This window comes from Somniosus microcephalus, chromosome 22 (genome assembly GCF_052327205.1).
Source record: "Somniosus microcephalus isolate GS21.2 chromosome 22, FLI_Smic_1.0, whole genome shotgun sequence".
Classification (NCBI taxonomy): domain Eukaryota; kingdom Metazoa; phylum Chordata; class Chondrichthyes; order Squaliformes; family Somniosidae; genus Somniosus; species Somniosus microcephalus.
Window position 1 is genome coordinate 48841619 of NC_141008.1, and position 22759 is coordinate 48864377.

The following is a 22759-nucleotide window of genomic DNA, read 5'->3' on the forward strand; positions in this document are numbered from 1 at the left end:
CAGACTAGGGCTTCACTGAGCGTTCCACAGCTCAAAACACTCTCGTCAGCTGCAACCCAAATTTGGAAAGGCACAATCTGCCTGTGCTGTTGAGGGACGGATGGAGGAAAGTTTCAGTTACGTGTGACTGAAATCTAGTGACAACACTTCGAACTTACGGCACACCAGATATTTCTACCATTTCAATCTGTCAAAGTCTTTAAAAGTCCCCCAGCTTGAAAATAAATCTCCGTTAACTCTGTGCTGAACACAACCGGCTCTGTGAAAAGAGAAAAATTGTATCAGAGCTAGCGTGAAGTTCAACAATTGCAGTCATGATTATTGCACGTCATCTGATTGAATTATTTTGGAGTGCGTGTGTTGAAAACAGATAGTGCTTATGAAGAATCAGAAGCCTGTCCTCCCTCGTTTGCAGATACAAAAAAATAAATAAGAACTGCGAGTCTTGGAAACCCCAAAACAAACTTTAGCAATTTATATCTATTAAGCAGTTTTTTAATGAAGTATGGTGGTGATTAATGTGATCTTTCAATTTGTGCTTGAAATTTATGAAATTGATTTTTTTTCTACAGCGCTCCCTCACATCGTACAGGAAGCAGGGGTTCAATAAAGTTTAAGGATAAAGAGCATCAGTTTGTTATTTCCCTTTACTAGGGCGGGGAGAGTCACCAGTCCAATGACAGAGCTGTCAGTGACAGAGGGGTTGGTGGGGGGGGGGGGGGGGGGGGGCGGAGAGAGAAGGAAGGGTGAGAGGGGGGCAAAGAGTCAGAGTAAAAGAGATGACCAGAACAGGAATATGCTGTACAGTTGAACAGCCTCCGTCCGCAGGCATTGTGGAGTGTTCCTTTAAACACAAGCATAAAACAGGCACCATTTTCACTGAGCGTTTGCCCAGCAGCCTCGGTGCCGCAGAACTCTGCATGATAACCTGACCGAGCTCATCAAGTCGTGACTCCGATCACAAAACATTCACAGCATAACTAGTCAACGTCAGTAAAGCTTTGAAGCCTCAAAAAGGAGAGGGGGGGGGGGTGGTTACAGCCCTGAACTACACAGATCTAAAAATATTAAACAACAAAATATTTTAAGTCTCATTTTTCTGTTGCTTAAGAGAACTACTTAAGAACGATTGTTATCCAACGGTAGCTTCGCACTGAGAACAATGCCGGCTTTCTATGTTCAAACCATGCTTATTACAAGAGATCCGGGGAGAGCAAAGACTTAAGGCTTTTCAATGGGCTTGTGAGGGAGACCAATGACTTGCAGGTGTCACTGGTATCAACTCGTACACAACTTGCTACTCAGACCCTCACTAACAGGCAACATTCATACAGAATTAATACACTTAATTTCTTTTTTTTTTTAAAGTTACAGTAGTATAGCAATATTCAGCCAGTGTATGGAAAAAGGAAAATAAAAACGCATTTAATGCTATTGCTGCCAAACTTGTCTGCAATTAAATTCACTGTGTGTTAAAGGCCTATTTTTTTTTATTATTAAGGACCAGCAACAGGAATAACTACTTTTAAGTCTCCCTAGCATCCCAGCGATGAGAAGTAAAGTATTAAAAGGCCATGGGATTCACGAGTTGTATTCCGAGAACAGGTCTCCCTCTGATGACCAAAAACAGAAGCCGTATAAATTGAGGGGGCCGGGGTGGTAAAAGAAAAATTGTCTCTTCAGTTTCTGCAGTTAGCGGCATTCTTGTGGTTTGAGATTCTCCTCCCCATTAATCCCTTTCTCTAGCGAAGCCAATTTATGTTGGGCTCTGAATGCACGGGTGCCAACATTGCTCTGGCGCCTCTTTCCCCCCCCCGCCCCCACCCCAAGTGGTCATTTTCCCGGTGTTGGCCCACAGACAGCGAGTGTCAGGTCATTCAGCAGTGGAGGGCGTCACAGTTGAGCCCCAAACATTCAAGGTCCACGCGGACCAGCAGGTGTCACTGGAGAGCAACCGGGAGTGGAAATCTGCTGGAGAACGCCTGTCCCAAGACAGTGCAGTGTCTAACAATCCAATCCAGGAATCGTCCCGGGACCCTCTGCTTCCTTTCGCCCTTATGCCACCAGATGATTCAGGAATTCAAGACAGCCCCGTCTAGTAGAGAAAAGACATAATTGCACAGTCTGTTGCTGAACTGATTCAGTGCATTGTCTGAGTTTTAAAATAACCATTTCATTTGTTTGTTTTTTTTTTTAAATTCTTGGGATGTGGGCGTTGCTGGCAAGGCTGGTATTTATTGCCCGCTCCCAGTTACCCCAGAATCTGCTGGCAGGCGGGCTGCCTTCTGCTCGAACCACTGCATTCTTTGAAGTGGCCGTGCGAATCACTCGGTTGCATCAAAAACTGCTAGAGGGTCTGTTAAAACGTTGGTGTGGGGACTGGAGTCGCCTACAGGCCCAGACCGGGTAAGGACGGCAGGATTCCTTCCCCCCAAAAAACATTAGTGAACCAGTTGGGTTTTAAAACGACAATCCGACAACTTCACGGTCACTTTTAGTACATGCATATCGGATGCAAATCGAAAGATGCCTCCTCCCGTCCCAGCCACCCCAAGTGCTGTGCGTGCTCAAGGCCACGATACTACACGGTGGCAAATAAAGCACGGGGCAAGGGGAGGGGCATTACCAGCCGACTGCGAGAAGTCCGGGACAGTTTTCATGGTGCCGACAGGTCACTGTGTACCTCGAGGGACCAGCGGGCACCCAAGTCACAGCAATGTCTGCAGTGCGAAAATCTCTGGGCTTTAAATAAAAACTGGAACCCCAGTACCTTACAGAACGAACTGAGCATTAATCGGGAGAGTGCATGCCAGTCTTTTCTAGCCTATAAATGCTGAGGTTTTCAAAAATGTGGAGCCTGCCGCAGACACTGCATGACCCGAAGCTGCTCCCTTAAACCTCTAACGCAACTTCTCGGCAAGATGTATGCTTTGCTCAAAAGACACCTGGGAACAGGACACCCACCGCACAATATGGTGACTACAGTACATCTTTGCGAATGGAACTGCCTCCCCTCCGCCCCCCCCCCCCCCCCCCTTCTACCAACCCCCGCCACATACACCACCTTCTCCAGTGAGCTGGTCAGCCTGACTGGCCCAGGACAGCCGAGATCAGCATTCCAGGTGGCAACGCCCCTTCCTTCACTGTCAGCCCACGGGTGCTCTCTCTCGCTCCTGATCTCATTCAGCCGCCCTCCAATTCTCTTCCTCTCCCCTAAAGAGAGAGAGAGAGAGGAAAGAGGAGTGAAAGGAGGGAGGAAGCAGAAAGCTGAAGGTTTTCTCAATAAATTAACATAAAAACCAGACTGCACTGTCATCTGCAGTTGACGGGTCTTCATTTTGCTTTAAAACTGCGGCCCATTTTGATCTACAGAGAGGGGGGAAATAAACACAGCTCTGCAGATTTAAACGATTTTGCAATTCGTCACTTCTTGGGTCATAAATATCACTCTGAACATTTTCCCTCATGGTGGCAGCTCTGCAAATGGATCATCCATCAGGGTTAAACAGAGAGCTCTGCAGTTTAGAGATTACAAAGCCTGCAACGAGCCAGCAGTAAAAGTGGGATACCAGAGGAAAAGGGGGCGGGTGGGGGTGGGGAGGGAAGCATCAAGATTGTAAAGCAGAAGCCGTCTTACCACAACCTGCTGGTAGGAAAGCAGCACAACGGAAGCAAAAATAAATTCAGATAAAGATGCTGACACGCTGTGTAAAGTGGCAAAATAGGGCTCCCACTCCTCTCGCTCTCCCTGGAGACCCGCTAATGGGAACAATCGCGCACTTTTACACTAAACCCCGCCAGTGCCAGCGAGTGATGAGTGGCCACACGCCAAACACTCCAACAGCTGCCGTCAGCTTTTCACACCTCGCCTCAAATCAAAGATTCTGGCTACTGCAGATGTTTTTGCGAGATTGCATCTGTTTTTGCATTCTTTCCCCCCCACCCCCTCCAATCCTGTCACTAAAGCTGGTTTCTAATCCGCACATCGAGGTGGTGGCCAGACACGCAGACTTCAAATTCAGTAAATTTACTTCCTCAAAAAAAAGCGAGGGGGGAGGGGGGGAAAGAAAGAGAAAAGGTTTGCGAAAACGTTTTTCCAAAACAATTTTTTTTTTTTAAAAATCACCGACAAGTTTGGCAATCAAAAGGCATTAACACAAAGAACATTATCCAAAATTGCTGTTAAGACTGACTAGAGCACCAGTTACTTGAACCCAGCTCATCTGTACACAGGATGGTGAATATGACTATTCTGATTAACGTTTGGTTCAGGGCCTCGGCTGATGGGCTGCCTGTGGACCTTCCCCAGCATGCCCATAGTCTGGTCCCTAAAGCAGGAGTTCTGGTAGTCCGCGCCCAGGTAGTCCACGCTCTGCAGGACGCTCGTTTGGCCGGAGGAACCAGCTCCAGCCCGGAAGGGTGTCGCCGCCACGCAGTCCACCGGGCCCGAGGCTCCTCCGTGGAACACCAGGCCCAGGTCCTGGGACCCCGAGCTGTCGCTGTTGGGAGTCGGAAGGATGTTGTTCCATATCGGCTGGAAGTACTGCCCGTTGGAGTACGGCAGAGCCCCCTGCATCCCGTTGACAGGGGGCGACGGCGACAATTTATCCCCGGGCACCTTCAGATGGTAAGGCTGGCCCAGGCACAGCTCGGCGGGGTAACTCAATGTCTTGCTGGTGAATCCAGCTCCAGAAACATCGCGGTGGAGCTTGCCGGGATGCCCTGCCCCGGCAGCGTCTCTGGTCAGGTGTTGCAGCTGCGCCAGCTGGTGCTGGTGCCATGTGGCGGAATCAACGTCATTCTGGTAGGCGGCTTGCATCCTGTTCATGTTGCCCACGGCAACGCCGCCTGGGGCGATGGCCGTCATGGCGACGGCCGGGTCCCCCGGGTTTACGATGCAGGGGGGCAGGTGAGCCGGCAGGCCGTGGCCCGACACCCGGGTGCTGGCGTGGATCAGCACGTTGCGGCTGATGGGGCTGGGATTGGCGATCTGTCCCTCACAGACTGAGGTAGTGGTAAGGCCCGCGCTGGCCTGGCACATCTGGTATATCTGGTGCACAATGCTGTTCAGGTCAGAGGGCCTGTTCTGCTGCAGGTTAGCAGCCATGGAGAGCGGAATGGTTGAGGTAGACACCGTGACATTGGGAGGGGCGTCCCCGTCCGGCCGCATTTTCCGGTATCCATGTAAACCCGGTTGCAGCAGCGTGTTTTGCGGGTGGGGTAAAGTGCTAGGTGCAGCGTACGGAGTGGACGGCGGGTTCATGGCGAGGTCCGGCAGCAGCCTGGTGCGGGTTCCGTCAAAGTCTTTCACAATCCTTTTGGTGGGCAGCTTGACGATTGCGAGTAAACCACGATTGGAGCTAGCCTGAGAAGGGTAAGGGCTGAATCGCTGGCCCGACGTGTCCAAACCGTTCACCGTACGACGGAGGTGCTTCCTTTGCGGTACTTTGACACTGTTTGGGAAGATTTTTATAGTCAGTGGATTGTTGGCAACTTTCTTAGCATATGCATCCAATTCTGCTGGGGTTGGGTACTGTGCAGATCTCATCTTCTGTGTATTTTCCCCTAAGAATACAAAAAAAAAAGATAGTTGAGTGACATAGGAGACCAAGATGGTCTCTCCTCAGTGTTTCTGTACAATCATTTAGCTTGCTCTGGGCAATGGTTACTCCTCGAGCCATCGCCAGAATAGTATTGCATTTCTTTCCTCCCAAAACCAAAGCAGATTTTAACCTTCACATTTATAAACCAGGACTGCAAAGTGGCAGAATCAGATTCTGGAGTTTAGAGGTGTTTTACAAGGCGTCAGTCGCGGCTCAGTTGGTCGCACTCTCGCCCGAGTCAGAAGGTTCGAGCCCCACTCCAGGGAGTTGAGCCCATAATCCAGGCCAACACTCCTAGTGCAATACTGAGGGGGGGGTGAGTGCTGCACTGTTGGAGGTGCAGTCTTTCAAATGGGACATTAACCCAAGGCCCTGTCAGCCCCCTCGGGTGGCAAGTGATCACTATTCGCAAACTGGCTGCCGCGTTTCCGACATTACGCTTTGGACGTCCCGAGGCCATGAAATCCAAGTCTTTCTTTACATCCTCTATCATTAAGGCTTCACCCTCACTCCTTCATCCACCTTGGCCTCACTGCCTCCAGTGATAAAGACAGCATCCTGCACACTCCATCCTGCATCCTCAAAGGCTGAAAGTCAAAGCTCAACCCATTTCCCCACTGTAGCTCATTCTCACATCCTCAACTATGAAACTTAACCTCAGCTTTCCCGTCCTCCTATAATTTGAACGTCTTCAAAGCCAGAGCTTGGAGTCACCAAATTACTATTCCCTGATTTAGGCAACCTTCTCAACTTCGTGGGGCCGTGCGCCATGAACCTCGACCCGTCACCTTGGTTTTTCAATTTAAAGGGAGATAAAAACTGGAACAAAAAAATTGGGGTTAGAAAATTTTAAAAAAACCTTCTAGAGTAAACTTTCTCCAGTGTCAGGCTTGGCTCAGTGGGTAGCACTGTCGTCCGAGTCAGAAAGTTGTGGGCTCATATCCTACTCCAGATACTTGAGCACAAAAGAAATCTAGGCCGACACTGCCAATGCAGGACTGAGGAAGTGCTGCACTGTCAGAGGAGCCGTCTTTCAGATGATGTGGGAGTGTTTCACGACACTGGAGGATCCAATATTCTCCTTCCAGTGACCCACGTGGGGACAGGAGGTGCTGTGTAGAGTTTATTAAATAATAATCTGACGAGTAGAGTTACCACTGTCGGGTGACGATGACATCCGTTTGTTCTGAAGAAAGAAAGATTTGCATTTCTCCAGCGCCTTTCACAACCACCGGATGTCCCAACACACTTTACAGCAATTCAGTATTTTTTGAAGTGTAGTCACTGTTGTAAGGTAGGAAACGCGGCAGCCAATTTGCACACAGCAACTCCGACAAGCAGCAATGTGATAATGACCAGATTTTTTTTGAAGTTGGTTGAGGGATAAATATTGGCCCAGGACACCGGGGAGAACTCCCCTGCTCTTCTTCGAAATAGTAGCCATGGGATCTTGGAGAGGGCAGACGGTTTGTGTCTCATCCGAAAGACGGCGCCTCCGACAGTGCAGCGCTCCCTTGGCACTGCACTGGAGTGTCAGCCTAGAGTTTTGTGCTCAAGTCCCTGGAGCGGGACTTGAACCCACAACCTTTGGAGTCATTACGCCAGTGATTCCACTTCAAAAGTACTTCATTGGCTGTAAGGCGCTTGGAGACATCCGGTGGTCGTGAAAGGCGCTGTAGAAATACAAGTCCTTCTTTCAGAGGCAAGGGTGCTACCAACTGAGCCACGGCTGGCAAATTTGTGGATAAGTACGTGAGCACTGTGTGTCAAAAGCCAATTCCTCCATTAGCTTCTGACGCTGTGCCTCAGGCAGCCACAGATTTCCACCTTCTTAGTGTACAGCCAAGCTCATTTATGAGCCTCCCTCTAGCAAACTCGTAATATCCAAGTTCTGTTCCATCAATATCTGCAGATTTGTGGGAATGAAGCCTTAAAACAATTAACACAGGGACAGACAGGATTTTTTAAAGAAGTGAAATGACCTCCTGATCAGAGGCGCAATGAGAGCACTGCCAATTAAAAGCAGCAGTACAGGGGGCAGTGCAGATTATTCGTACTGCAGGCATCAGTCTGTCGTGACCACCCGAGAGGGCTGACAGGGCCTCGGGTTAACGTCCCATTTGAAAGACTGCACCTCCAAATGCTCTACTTACTGGTCATGAGAATAAAAAAAAATCAAGTTTCAGCTTTAAAGGTCCAGCAAGGAGAGACGAGATAGGTTTGCAACTGCTCATATTTGGGGTGTGATAATAGCACGAATGGAGCCCACAATGAACCATTAGCAGCAGAGTTCAGAGTTAAAAGGGTTTGATCCGTGAACATTGTACTACTGTGTTTGCGGTCTTGGGCCAGGGATTCCCAGGTGTCGGTGGGGATGTTACACTTTTTCAAGGAGGCTTTGAGGGTGTCCTTGAAGCGTTTCCTCAGCCCACCTGGGGCTCTCTTGCTGTGTCAGAGCTCAGAGTAGCGCGCTTGTTTTGGGAGTCTCGTATTGAGCATGCGGACGATGTGACCCGTCCATCGGAGATGATCGAGCGTGGTCAAAGCTTCAATGCTGGGGATGTTGGCCCGAGCAAGAACACCGACAATAGGTGCGCCTATCCTGCCAATGTATTTGCAGGATCTTGCGGAGGCAGCGCTGGTGGTACCTCTCCCTGGCCCAAGACCACACAAAGTGGAGGAGAAGCATCCGGGAAGGCGTCGAACACCTCGAGTCTCTTCACCAGGAGCAAGCGGAAGCCAAGCGCAGGCAGCGCACGTCAACCCAAGCACCCCACCCACCCGCCCCTTCAACCACCGTCTGCCCCACCTGTGACAGAGACTGTAGGTCCCGCATTGGACTCGGCAGTCACCTGAGAACTCATTTTTAATGTGGAAGCAAGTCATCCTCGGTTCCGAGGGACTGCCTAAGAAGACTGTATTTGCAATGGTTTAATCTGATTACTCACACTCTTTGATAATGTAGCTGCCCTGAAGCTCTTAAACTGCATGCTTTGTTTCACGGACTGCTTTGAGAATTAGAGACACGAGCAGAGTCTGTACCTGCATATCTCTCCCATCATTGCCGAGGCTGGGCAACGTGGAAATTAAATACCAGAGTAATATACCGAGAGGGGACAATCTTGTTACTCCATAAAGAAATCTCCAGCTTCACTACTTACTTAGGACATTAGCTACCAAGCACAGCATGCAAATGGCACGCAAGGAGCGCACGTCAACCCAAGCACCCCACCCACCCGCCCCTTCAACCACCGTCTGCTTCACCTGTGACAGAGACTGTAGGTCCCGCATTGGACTCATCAGTCACCTGAGAACTCATTTTTAATGTGGAAGCAAGTCATCCTCGGTTCCAAGGGACTGCCCAAGAAGACTGCCATACGGAGGAGAGAGCTTCCTGCTTCTACATGTCCAAAAGTAGAGGTGTCTCAAGTAACCTCAGCAGTAGGGCCACCCGCACTGGTTCAGAATGGCCTACTCCTGATCCTATTTCTTATGTTCTTGTGAGTGGATTAAGTTGACTACATTTGAGGGTAGATTTAAACCTTTCCCAACCTAACCTCATGAACACGACAAACTGCTCACCATTAGGCACAATCCCAATTAAAAAAGGCACTTTGACAGCATGCTATCGATGGTCAGGGTAGACTATGAAAAGGAGATGAAACCCGCAGCTTGGACAGATGTTGGGACCAAGGTTCCCTCCAAGCTGTCTGCTGGTCCCCAATCTTCCAACGGGTCTGGAGAACAAAAGCACGGAAACCAAGCACCTCTTTTTCCAGCGATCCTCTAACAGAGACCAGGAAGATGTTAGATAAAAAGGGGAAAAGTGGCACTGAAATCTTGAGTTTCCCCTGGAGTGCCAGTATCAGCACTTCAATAGAAGTGCCTTAAATAAAACAGACAATAGCGACTGAATCTAAAAGGTTGAGATCCCCCGGGGAAAGTCTGAAATGCTTTATTTAAAAGTGACTGAAAGATCAAAGGATTCTCATGGCAACACACCTCGACTGCAACATCTAGAGAATGAAAGACTTGCAAAATGAATGCCACAGCTCACAGCATTCGGGGGGGGGGGGGGGGGGGGGGGGGAGGCATTTCAGCCCGAACAATTCAAGCAGCTTCGAAGATGAGCATCGCGCCACTGGGAGAAGACCCTCTTTGAGGTATTCTCAAGTCACTTTAAATTGCTCCCATTAATACCATCACCAGTACTTCATCCCAGTGTGACAATTCAAAAATGTTCTCCCCAGGCATCTCCCAAGTTTGGATGGACAAAAACCTAGAAACTGTCCTTACTGCTGGGTGTTTTCGGTTCTAATGGACCTGGAATAAAGATTTCACACTGCCACCATTATGCTTCACTGAAATGTTTGGGACAGCACCGTGATGGTTTCCCCCTCTACCCATGCAGTGAACAGGTGCAAACTGTGAACGCACACATAGGGCTCACTCGAGCTATCCTCAACTCTTAATGCAGTCAATCATTGGCAAGGTAGCAAAAATTTGGAAGGGGGGAATGGTGGCCGTGGGGGCAGGAGGAGAAAATGCTCCACTGCCCGAGGATTGCAAGCACAGTGAAGGAGACAATTTGGGGCACAAGGGGTTTGGGATGGAGCTTGCCGGCCTCCACTTAAATGAGTCCCGAGCTCTTCAGCTGATCAAAGACCTGGTGGAGTTCGGCATCTCTATTCCAAACAGATGTCGGAGTTGGCAAAAATTAGCAGGCAAATTCAACATCCCTTCACCGCACTAAAGGGGGCGTTAAACAAATCGACACCCATTTGCCACTCCTTGAAACAATAGCAAGGAAAGCCCTGATGTCACAAGAGGTTTGTCAGCAAGCTTTTGTTGGATAATGAGAGGCAATCCGATCTGAAGCAGACTCGATTCACGCCTTTTTTTAAAAAAAAAGCTTCCAGGACGCTCGGGCAAGTCGTGCACTCTGCAGCCCAAACTGGTGTTTTGGCGTAAAGTACTCGGGGGGGGGGGGGGGGGGGGGGGTTTCACACCAGGGCCGGTTTCTGATGCATTCGTTGCATAAAGTGAAGCAAGGGCACTTTCCAAATTTGCTAAATTCAAAGTTGCCATCCTAGAATTGCAGATTGGGGGGGGGGGGGGGGGAATAAAGAATTGTGGATTGGCGGGGGGAAATAAAACACGGCTCTTCATCTTTCATTTTTTATTTTACACACACTTACTCAGCAGCACCGTTGACATGTCGCTGATTTCCACGTTTATCACATGTCCCACATTTACAGCAGAGTGGTGAATGAATACGGAGCAGGAAGTCGGGGGGGGGGGGGGGATGATTGGTGGTGACTGAAAGCATGGTCCAAAGGCAAGTTACGCGGAGGCAAAATGGGGGGAGTTGAGGAAACAGAGGGCGAGTGAGCGGTGTCGTTAGTCCTGGTAACTAAAGGCTCTGCCATGGACATGGGAGTGACTTTGGGGGGGGGGGGGGGGGGGGGTGGGAGAAGACAGGACACACACAAGGGATCAGAATACAGCAGACTAGAATCAAAGAGTAGAGTTTGTCATCATAGAAATTTACAGCACAGGAGGCAGCCATTCGGCCCATATTGCCTGTGCGGGCCACAAAGAGCTATCTACCCTAATCCCACTTTCCAGCTCTTGGCCCGTAGCCTTGTAGGTTACGGCACATCCAAGTACTTTTTAAATGTGATGAGGGTCTTTGCCTCTGCGTGCTCGGATCCATGGCTGAGCGGTGAAGTGCAGCAAGGCCTTGGGGGTATCTGAATACAAAGGCGTGCCAATGGTCCTGCCTGTACTGTTTCCAACAAGGTCTCAACAACATATTCCTAATCGCTTAAAAGACCTTCAACTATTTTGCACGTGAAGCTATTGATCAATTCACCTCTGCACACACCAAAGCTCAAAACTGTGTTGTGCCTGCCCAGAAAGAATTCATATCCTCTTTCATTTGGATAGCCCTCATTTCCCGTCTAAATGGTCCAAAAGAAAACAATGCATTCTTATAACAAATTCCCTGACCCATTGAGGAAGCTGTTCCTTTCGGAACCCAACCAGCTCGTCGTACAGTCGCTTTCCACCCGCGTCTTTTAATTCAGCAGATTTTTACAGAGGGAAGGAAGGGACTGAACACCCTGATGGGACTTGACACTGGACTGACTGAGCATCCCATCTTTAAGTGTTGTGGCAGAGACAACAATTTGAACATTGTTGGGTGAACTGGGAAGCCATTTGATAAACATGGCAATCGGCTACATTCTAATCAGGAAGAGAGGCACCTTCAGCTCTGTGGAGCCTGCCGCTTCACCACAATGCTAATGAAAATCATTAAAATGCCTGGCTGGCAGAATGGACTGTCTGTAAGCGATGCTGCCGAACATAGATTCTGTGAAATTTCCAAAAGAAGTCGGAACCAGTTTGCAGTGAACTATCGAGGTGGTTATGCACTTGGCTAATTGCTCCCAGTCTCTAGAAAGACTCCTCTGTGAGCCACTCTCCATGGGGTAATTTTCACCTTCACTGCCTGGGCAATAATCTGGCAGAGCTGCCCGGGTTTTCATCCTGTAGATTTCAGTGGGGCGGGCGGGTTCTGCAATGGCCGGACGATCCATTTCACCACACCACCACCCAGGCAGTTAAGGTGGATCCCTTCCCTCTTTTGAGCATCAAGTGTCAGCCGTGGCTCAGTGGGTAACACTCTCGTCTCGTCGGGTTCGAGTCCCACTCCAGAGACTCGAGCACATAATCCAGGCCGACACTGCAGTGCTGAGGGAGTGCTGCACTGTCGGAGGAGCTGTTAAACCGATGCTCCATCTGCCCTCACAGGTGGATGTAAAAGATACTGTGGCACTATTACAAGAGCAGGAGAGTTCTCCTCGTGTCCTGGTCAACATTTATCCCCCAATCTACACCACCAAAAACAAATTACCTGATCATGCAGCTCATTGCTTGTGGGAGCTTGCTGTGCCCAAATTGGTTGCCACGTTTCCTACATTACAACAGTGACTGCACTTCAAAAGTACTTAATTGGCTGTAGAAGCACTTTGGGACGTCTGGAGGTTGTGAAAGGCGCTATAGAAATGCAAGTTCTTTCTTATAACCATCAGGCACCAATGGCTATGCTGCTGCTGGACTCAATCTAATGCAGAGATTTTATTGCTGCGCAGAGGTTTTCAAACTGGTGGCTCAAGGTCATCAGATTTGTATGTTTGTTAACATACTAGCACATTATTTCTGTTGCCGTATGCTAAGAAAATGTTTTTCTGCAGTGATTGCACTGTTGCTTTTGAATAGCCAATACCATTTTTCAGGAGTTGTGTCAACAACCGCAGGGGACCCACGGGAGTGTGTCAAAATCCGGAGGGGAGCCCAAAGGCTGTGTCAATATTGGCAGGAGCCCTGGCTCCTACGCGTAGGTTTACAAACCATTGCTACAGAGCACAAACACAGGGGACTGGCTCAGAGATTACTTTGCAAAAGAGGAAGCCTTATCCTGGCGACAGATGAGGGTCCACAATTTAGTGGGTCGAGTTGAATATCAGTTCGTTTTCACAACACCTTGCATTTATACAGCACCTTTAATGTAGTAAAATGTCCCAAGGCGCTTCACAGGAGCGATTATCAAACAAAATTTGACAGCGAGCCACATAAGCAGATATTGGGACAGGTGACCAAAAGCTTAGTCAAGGAGGTCGGTTTTAAAAGGAGGAGGGGGGAGCGGAGGGGTTTAGGGGGAAGAAATCCAGGAGCTAAGGGCCGAACCAGCTGAAGGCACGGCCAACGGTGGGGCGATGAAAATTGGGAATGTGCAAGAATCCAGAATTGGGGAAGCGCAGAGATCTCGGAAGGTGGTAGGGCTGGAGGGGGTGAGAGAGATAGGTAGTTCAGGTGATGGAGGGAGAACGGTGTGCCTGCACTCCTGCAGTACACCACAACCTTTGGGTGAAAGGGGTAACGACTGCTCAAAGAGGGGATGAGTGGTAGAATTTATCCAGTGAGGGAAACAATGTCAGTTCTACCAATAACAGTACTAATCTCTTACTGTGGTATCTACATCACAGCCGCACGGTAAAGGCACCCAAGTAATTGCTCAAAGGGCACCATCCACAGATTAACTTTTATATCTCATACAATACAATGACAGACAGGAAAAGACCTACTGGTCCATCCCACCTGTCCCACACACTCCGAGATACCTTGTGCATCACAATATATACACTCCTGACCCCACAAAAAACCATCAGATCGCCGGGGAGATATCCGCGACATAACTCAGACCGCCTACTTCCACCGCCGTAACATCACCAGTCTCCGCCCTTGCCTCAGCTCATCCACTGCTGAAACCCTCATCCATTCCTGTGTTACCTCCAGACCTGACTATTCCAAAGCACTCCTGCCCGGCCTCCCACGTTCTACCCTACATAAACCTGAGGTCATCCGAAGCTCGGCTGCCCGTGTCCAAACTCGCACCAAGTCCCGTTCACCCATCACCCCTGTGCTTGCTGACCAACATTGGCTCCCGGTTAAGCAACACCTCGATTTCAAAATTCTCATCCTCGTTTTCAAATCCCTCCATGGCCTCTCCCCTCCCCATCTCTAATCTCCTCCAGCTCTACAACACCACCCCCCACCCCCAGAGATATCTGCGCTCCTCTAATTCTGCCCACTTGAGCATCCCTGATGATAATCGCTCAACCATTGGTGGCCGTGCCTTCTGTTGCCTAGGCCCTCAGCTCTGGAATTCCCTGCCTAAACCTCTCCGCCTCGCTACCTCTCTTTCCTCCTTTAAGACGCTCCTTAAAACCTCTCTCTTTGACCAAGCTTTTTGTCATTTGCCCTAACATCTCATGTGGCTCAGTGTCAAATTTTTTGTCTTATAATATTCCTGTGAAGCGCCTTGTGACGTTTTACTATGTTAAAGGCGCTATATAAATACAAGTTGTTGTTGGGAGTGGTGCAAACCCGGATAAAAACCCAAGCCAATTTGAGAAAAAAAAAAACTGGGAAATTCTTCTCCGATCCCCCTCAGGCGATCGAAACTAGTCCAGATCACCACTCTGGCCCAATGTTCACCCTCAGGCGATCGAAACTAGTCCAGATCACCACTCTGGCCCAATGTTCCCCCTCAGGCGATCGACACTAGTCCAGATCACCACTCTGGCCCAATGTTCCCCCTCAGGCGATCGACACTGGTCCAGATCACCACTCTGGCCCAATGTTCCCCCTCAGGCGATCGAAACTGGTCCAGATCACCACTCTGGCCCAATGTTCCCCCTCAGGCGATCGAAACTAGTCCAGATCACCACTCTGGCCCAATGTTCCCCCGAATTTTGTTTTGGGTGCGTGGTCCCTTTAACAGGCTGCATGGCCCATTGACAATGTGCGAGATCTCCCACAGCCGATAAACGTTCTGCGCGGGACCTCGAGACAACTGCACGGCAACGTTGCTCTGGTCCTGATAATTCTATGCAGTGCCTACCTTTTGTACGAGGTGATCTCCACCCCAGCCAGAAACAGATCGTTTCAGGCAATCTGGCCACCTGGGACGAGCGTTTATGCTCCTTCTCTGCTTGTGCACTAGGGCACTGAAATAATTAGCACAGTAATTTCTTCACATCGTAACTGATCCACAGGCTGGCGGCCTCAACGGGAGAGATCCCTCAGCTGTGTTCCGCCATCAAAGATTACCAAGACTCTCTAAGGATCTTCCATGATTACAATAAAAAGCTGCATAATCAGTAACATCTTCACTACTGTATTAACCCTAAACTACACCAACATACAAAGTTATGTAAAAAAAAACCTTGGAGGTGTGTGCCTCGTCGATCCTTTTCCATTTGAAGTTTGCTTTTACTCTTCTACCTATCCTGTGACTTCCTGCCTCCACCCTACATTCTGAAATTTAGATTGCCTTTCACCTTCTGTCTACCTGACCCTGGTGTCCATTCTGCTGGTAGGAGCAATACTTTTAGGTTTCCAGTGGCTCCATAACATCATTGTCAGCAATGAAGAATCCTGATACCATCATATCCGATAATATTGTGACAGGTGGGAACAGGAAACTGAAAAAGGGATGTAGATTGAGCAGAACAATGGAAATGACGATGGTGATCAAGTTTGAAATAGTACATTTTGAATGCAAAAATGGCCATGGGAGTACAACCAATGGGACGTGCTTGGGGGCAGGAGAAAGAGAAAGAAGGGGAGAGAGATAGATGAACAAAGCAATTTAGGAGTCCAGGTATGCAAGTTATCAAAAAAATTAGCTAAAGTGCAAAACGGCGATCAAAAAAGCTAATAGGATACTGGGCTTCATCACAAGAGGTTTACAATACAAGCGGAAGGTGCTACTGCAACTAAACAGAGCGCGAGACAGTTCGGATATGCTGATAGGGCAAGATGAGGAGGGGTGGGAGGTGGCTTGTGTGGAGCATAAACGCCTGCATAGACCAATTGGGCCGAATGGCCTGTTTCTGTGCTGTGGACTCTATGTAACCTCATTTGGAATACTGTGTTCAGTTTTGAGCACCCCACCTCAAAGGAGGATATACTGGCTTCGTAGAAAGTCCAGTGGTGATTCATCAGGGCGATACCAGGGGTGAAGAGACTGAGTAAACTGGAGTTAGATTCCGTAGAGATGGGGGGGGGGGGGGGGCGGCAAGGGGCAATCTGACAGAGGTGTTTAAAATAAAAGGAATTGGCAGGGTAGATAGGGAACGATTCTGCCCTTTAATAGTGGAACTCAGAAAAGGCAAATCTAGAAATAACTTCACACACAAGGGGTGAAGAGAATGTGGAATGCATTGCCTCAAGACCATAGATGCAAAGTCAATTAAGGTATTTAAAAGGCAGATAGATAATTGCTTAGGAAGTAAGGGTATCGAGAGAGAGAAAAGGCAGAGAACTGGGATTAAGAAAAGCTGCTGTGCAGAACAGAAATGGCAGCGCAGGCTCGATATACCAAATGACCTATTTCTGTTATCAGTCCCTGGCTCAAACACTTCATCCAGACGGTACAGTACTTGCCATCAACTAAACCCCAAGCACAGCTCTCCGAGGTTAAAAATCCTCAAGTTTTCTGTACAAACAAATCAATAAGTCCTGCAAAGCAGCAAGGAGAGGATAACATGCGAGTACCCTGCCCTCGGCAGCATAAGAAACAAACAGAACCTGAAGGAAAAACAAGGTCGGTGAGATCGTCTACAAAATAAAAACCACCCAGAAACAAATGTTCACAGCACCCACTGATGAGACTCAGTCTGAAGCATTCTGTCTGCGTGTGAGAATGGAGCTACAAGGAGAGATCACCTGGTTTTTGCAGGCAGGCCAGCACTGCACCACACCACGAAGTTATGATCTGGAACGCACTACCCAAAAGGGTGGTAGAATCAGATTCCATGGGAACTTTTAAAAAGGCAATTGGACATGTACCTCAAGAGGACTAATTTGCAGGGTTATGGAGAGAAAGCTGGGGTGTGGGACAGAATTGGAGAGCTCTTTCAAAGAGCCAGCACAGGCCAATATTCTCCCTATTTGTTTTCGGGTGCGCAGCCCCTTTAAGGGGCTGCAGGGCCCATTCACAGTTTTTAAACATTGAAAAAGCTAGTCCCAGGCTGCGCGGGACTGCAGCGAAGGAACGTTGGCACAGGCACAATGGGCCGAATGGCCTCCTCCTGTGCTATAAGCTTTTATGATTAACACAGGAGATCTTCGCTCCAACAAGGTGATGGGACAAACACACACACACAGTTTAAGTGTTTCTCTCCCTCTCAAGAACAACCTCCTGATCCCAAGGTGGCTTCAGGCTTGTTTTAATGCCGCTACAGTCTCTATGCACAATCCCCAAGCAACAGGACTGACAGGTGACCTACACTCAACCTTCACCACACTCACTGGGCACTGCAGATCTGCAATATGCTCCAGGATGGCTCTCCATCAGAGCCACTTGGCTTCTGCTAAGCATTTCTGACAAGACACACCCAGACATCCAACACCAGCTTTTTACTGCTTCGACATGCTGCCTTTAAAAAAAAAATACTGCAATCTCAAGAGCCACAGAGAGAAAATCCTTATTTCATAATGTTCCCATCACTGACTGATATCAGAGCTATTTATTGCATGTTGACCCAAATCTCATCATACACATCGCCTTCTATAACACGTGAACACAAAATCCAGGCGGACACTCCAGTGCGGTGCTGAGGGAGCGCTGCACGGTCAGAGGTGCCGTCTTTCGGATGAGACACTAAACCGAGGCCCCATCTGCTCGCTCAGGTGAATGTAAACGATCCCACGGCCACTATTTCGAACAAGAGCAGGGGCGACCTCCCCGGTGTCCTGGCCAATATTTATCCTTCAACCTACATCACGAAAACAGATTATCTGGTCATTACCACATTGCTGTTTGTGGGAGCTTGCTGTGCACAAATTGTCTGCTGCTTTTCCGACATTACAGCAGTGGCTCCACTTCAAAAAGTACTTCATTGGCTGTAAAGTGCTTTGGGACGTCCCGAGTTTGTGAAAGGCGCTGGAGAAATGCAAGTCATTCTTTTTCCTTTTCTCGCACTTGTGATCCAACAAATGAGGGACCAGCAGCTAATGGCCAACACTCCGAACTCATGGCCTGCGAAGCTCAATCCCTATGACTAATATTAATACAGTCTCGTCAAAACCATTCGGAAAAGCTATTACACAGTCTGGAGCGAGAAAAAAAAGCGCTACCCAGAATTGCAGCCCACTTCACCCAGAGTCTATCCCGCACCCACTCCCACCCACCAACCACCACTTGATTCTGGATTCCCACATCACTACGGATTGATCCCCACTCCAGCCATCAAGATCCTTTGCCCATCTCCCCTAAAAAAAAATCAAGCAGTGCTATGAATATCTCTCTAACTCTCAACTCCCCCACTCAATAGATGTTGCTCCTGCTCCCTTTAAAAAGGTCTGAATTGAATCAACTACCCAACTCAGCTACTTCCTTTGGGAGTCTGGTCCACTCAATCTCTCAACCTCGCTCAAGGTTTGCAAATTGTGCACTTGTGCCCTTAAGTCCTACACTTGCAAGTAAGCTTTTAAACTTGGACAGCAAGTTTATCAACACTTCCCTCTCCTCCCCACCTCATCATTCTGTTTATGGAGACTGCAAAGCAGTATATTTCAATCCGAAACTGCTCGATTTGCCCACCTGCAATTTCTGAAACCCCCAAAATGGAAACTTGCCTTTCACAGAGCAGATGTTACTCTGGATAAGAGTTTTCATGTTTCGAAATACTTGAGAATAGATTAAAAGCAGGCAGTTACGGAGGTTGAAATGCTGTCAGGAAGTTGAAAGAAATCACACCTAGTTCTTACTTCAGTGTGAATTAACCATCATTTTCAGATTGCTGTGAATTTGATCGCACTTGAGCAAAAAAAAAATCCTTGGGAACGAGGTCTACTAACTGAGCCAGCCATCCGTAAAACATTTATTTTCCTTAACCATTTGAGAGCAAGGTTACAACAGTAAGCATTGGCCAGCTCGTCCCACATATGCATGTGAAACCATCAACTGTGGAAGGGTTGGTCCCAATAGCAAATGTGCAGGAATAAAAAAGTTAAATTAAAGGAAGTCATCTTGCAACTGGCCCCTGGAATTTTAGGACAGATTGACTCTTTGAAGGCAGCAGGACAGCTTAAAGCAGTAATGGGATCCTGGGCTTTATAAATAGAGGCATAGAGTACAAAAGCCAGGAAGTTATGCCAAACCTTTATAGAACACTAGTTCGGCCCCAGCTGGAGTATTGTGTCCAATTCTGGGCACCGCACTTTAGGAAGGACCTGAAGGTTTTGGAGAGGGTGCAGAAGAGATTTACTAGAATGGCTCCAGGGATGAGGCAATACAGTTACGTGGATAGACTGGAGAAACGGGTTTATTCTCCTTGGAGCAGAGAAGGCTAAGAGGAGATTTGATAGAGGTGTTCAAAATCATGAAGGGTTTAGATAGAGTAAATAAGGAGAAACTGTTCCCAGTGGTGGAAGGGTCGATAATGCCAGGGCACAGATTGTGGTGATTGGCAAAAGAACCAGAGGCAACAGGAGGATAAACTTTCTTACGCAACGAGTGGTTAGGATCTGGAAAACGCTGCCTGATAGGGCGGTGGATATAGATTCAATAGGAGCTTTCAAAAGGGAATTGGATAAATACTTGGAGAAAAAATTGCAGGGCTCTGGGGAAAGGGTGGGGGAGTGGGACTAATTGGATTGCTTGGGGTGGGGAGGGGGGGGGGGAAAGAGGGGTAATCAGCTCTGCATTTCATAGTAAAATACCTGCTTGGAGTAACAAAGCCAGACCCTTTGTAACTCAAATTAGCTTACTAAAAAAACATTAAAACCACATTGGGGGATTTTCAAGCTGGTTGGTAAACACAAAGAGGAAACAACTTCACAGTACTAGGAGGTAAAGTGTCGCTACACTTTTAACAAGAATTTATCGGAAGAAGAAATAGCCATTAGGTCCAACAAGCCCCTCCCTTTTAAATGGATCAATCCCATCCTCCCACGTCCACAACATATCCCTCAAATAATCTCTCTCCGGAAACACAAGCTGATCCCTCAAGCCGTTTGTATGCCCCGCTTCAATCACCTCTCCTTGCAACTTCTTCCACAACTCTATTAACCTTTGTGTGTTTATAGACCAGCTCAACTCCCCTTCTTACTCCCAGCTAACTCAGTTTTGAACTCGTGGAACCAGTAAAAAGAGTCCTCTGGTATTTGAACCATTATAATGACTAATTTGCCTGATAAATTGTGCCAGTTCCCTTCACAGTCATGAAGCTCTCAATTAGGTCATTGTGAAGTCTCCTTTTCGCAAAGAGTATAAACCCAACTTCCTCATTCTCATAACTTGATTTCTTGATAACCATCCCTGCTAACCTCTGCCCCTTCTCAAAGGCAATTATACCCTTCTACGATTAGGGAATTAACATCCCAAAACATTTAACTTGCATCAGTGGGTGATAAATACCACTTATTTAACCTCACAAGTTACACAACATGAATTTAACGGTGCATTCACACTGTTAAGTGAGTTGGGAGGGAGAAAACCGCCTGCAAGATCAGTTTGGGTTCGGAAGCACGATTCATACCAGCACTTCCAAAACCCCAATCCTAGCTCTGGGGATTGCAGAGTTATTCGCCACTGGAGAGGGGATAACTGCACTGCCAAATCATTGAGATTGGGTATCGACAAATGGTAGGATATTGGCAGGCCTTTTTTAATAATAAGAATTGAGTAAAAGATGTTTCTACTGCACGGTTAGTTTGAAAGGAATACTGAGGCCCACTGGTAAAACAAAAAGGTAGAACTCCTAATCTACAAGTACAAAAGGTACAGGAGCTGTGACACGAACTCCCGGCCACTGGCAGCCAGTAACTTTGCATTCCAAACCACCAAAGATTACATTTATGTTGCAATCAGCTATTCAGGTGTCCAGCCTCCAGGTGCTGAGGGGTCAACCTTTGGTTCTGCTCGTACAGCTGCCAAGATTCTAGATTTGGGTAAGGCAGACTTCAAAAGGGATGAGGCAGAGACTGTCCACATTAAACTGGGCAAATCTGATAATGGGTAAAACTACAGAAGATCAGTGGGAGATGTTCAAAACAGAATGTAATGTGATACAGAACCAGTTTATACCCGAGGGCCAAGAGCTCTACTTGCCCCAAAAAAAGCCATGGACGACTGAAGAGGTGAGGGACAGCATCAAGCTCAAGGAGAGGACCATACAAAAATAGCACAGGTCCTGGCGAATGGGAAAGATACAAAGAACAGAAAAGGGTCACAAAACAGATAGCAAGAGCTACAAAAAGGGAGTATGAAAGGAAACTTACAAGTGATATCAAAATCAATATGAAGAATTTTTATAGTTACATTAGGAAACAGAGGGTGGTCAGGAGCAATGTTGGCCCCTTAAAAACTGAAAGCGGAGATTTTATCAATAACAATGGGGAAATGGTGGACATGTTGAATAATTAATTTGCGTCAGTATTTACAGTCGAGGAGGATGGTATGCCAGAAATCCCAAGGAAACTAAATGAGGGACGGGGACTCAATGCAAGTAAACTTAATTTAATTAAAGTAACAGTAATGAAGAAAATAATGGCACTAAATAATGACAAATCCCCAGGACCAGATGGTTTCCATCCCAGGATTTTAAAGGAAGCAGGTGGGCACATTGGAGATGCCCCAACTATAATCTTCCAAAGTTCTCTCGATTCAGGAACCATTCCTTTAGATTGGAAAATTGAGCGTGTCACTCAGCTACTTAAAAATGGTGAGAGGGAAACCAGGGAATTAAGACTAGTTAGCCTAACATCTGTTGTCAGGAAATTACTAGAGTCTATAATTAAGGATAGGGTGACTGAACACCGTGAAAATTTCCAGTTGATCAGAGAGAGCCAGCATGGATTTGTGAAAGGTAGGTCATGCCCAACAAACCTGATTGAATTTTTTGAGGCGACTAAAGTAGTGGACAGATGAATGTCTATAGATGTTATTTAGAGTCTCAGTCATAGAGTTATACAGCACAGAAAGAGGCCCTTCGGCCCATCGTGTCAGTGCCAGCCATCAAGCCCTGTCTATTCTAATCCCATTTTCCAGCACTTGGTCCGTAGCCTTGTATGCTATGGCATTTCAAGTGCTCATCTAAATGCTTCTTGAATGTTGTGAGAGTTCCTGCCTCTACCACTCTTTCAGGCAGTGAGTTCCAGATTCCAACCACCCTCTGGGTGAAAAAGTTTCTCAAGTCCCCTCTAAACCTCCTGCCCCTTACCTTGAAACTATGCCTCCTGGTTATTGACCTCCACTAAGGGGAAAAGTTCATTTCTATCTACGCCCCTCATAACTTTGTACACCTCAATCAGGTCCCCCCTCAGCCTTCGCTGCTCTAAGGGAAACAACCCCAGCCTGTCCAGTCTCTCTTCATAGCTGAAGCGCTCCAGCCCAGGTAACATCCTGGTGAATCTCCTCTGCACCCTCTCCCAATGCAATCACATCCTTCCTATAGTGTGGCGACCAGAACTGCACACAGTATTCCAGCTGTGGCCTAACTAGCGTTTTGTACAGCTCCATCATAACCTCCCTGCTCTTATATTCTATGCCTCAGCTAATGAAGGCAAGTAGCCCATAT

At 47.8% G+C, this 22759-nt stretch overlaps 1 protein-coding gene across 6 annotated transcripts in view; it reads right to left on the minus strand.

Moving 5' to 3' along the window:
- Positions 1–22759, minus strand: part of fam222ba (family with sequence similarity 222 member Ba) — a 154038-nt gene that overhangs the window by 105410 nt on the left and 25869 nt on the right. For 4 of the 6 annotated variants that reach the window (XM_085964677.1, XM_085964675.1, XM_085964676.1 and 1 more), the window contains one exon: positions 1350–5565. The exons of 1 other annotated variant lie outside the window; for it this stretch is intronic. In XM_085964677.1, coding sequence (XP_085820803.1) covers positions 4220–5548 — 1329 coding nt within the window. In that variant the 5' untranslated portion in view covers positions 5549–5565 and the 3' untranslated portion in view covers positions 1350–4219. Of the gene's footprint in view, positions 1–1349; positions 5566–22759 lie in introns of those variants that run through there. One more of the 6 variants, XR_015073242.1, reaches the window with a different exon arrangement.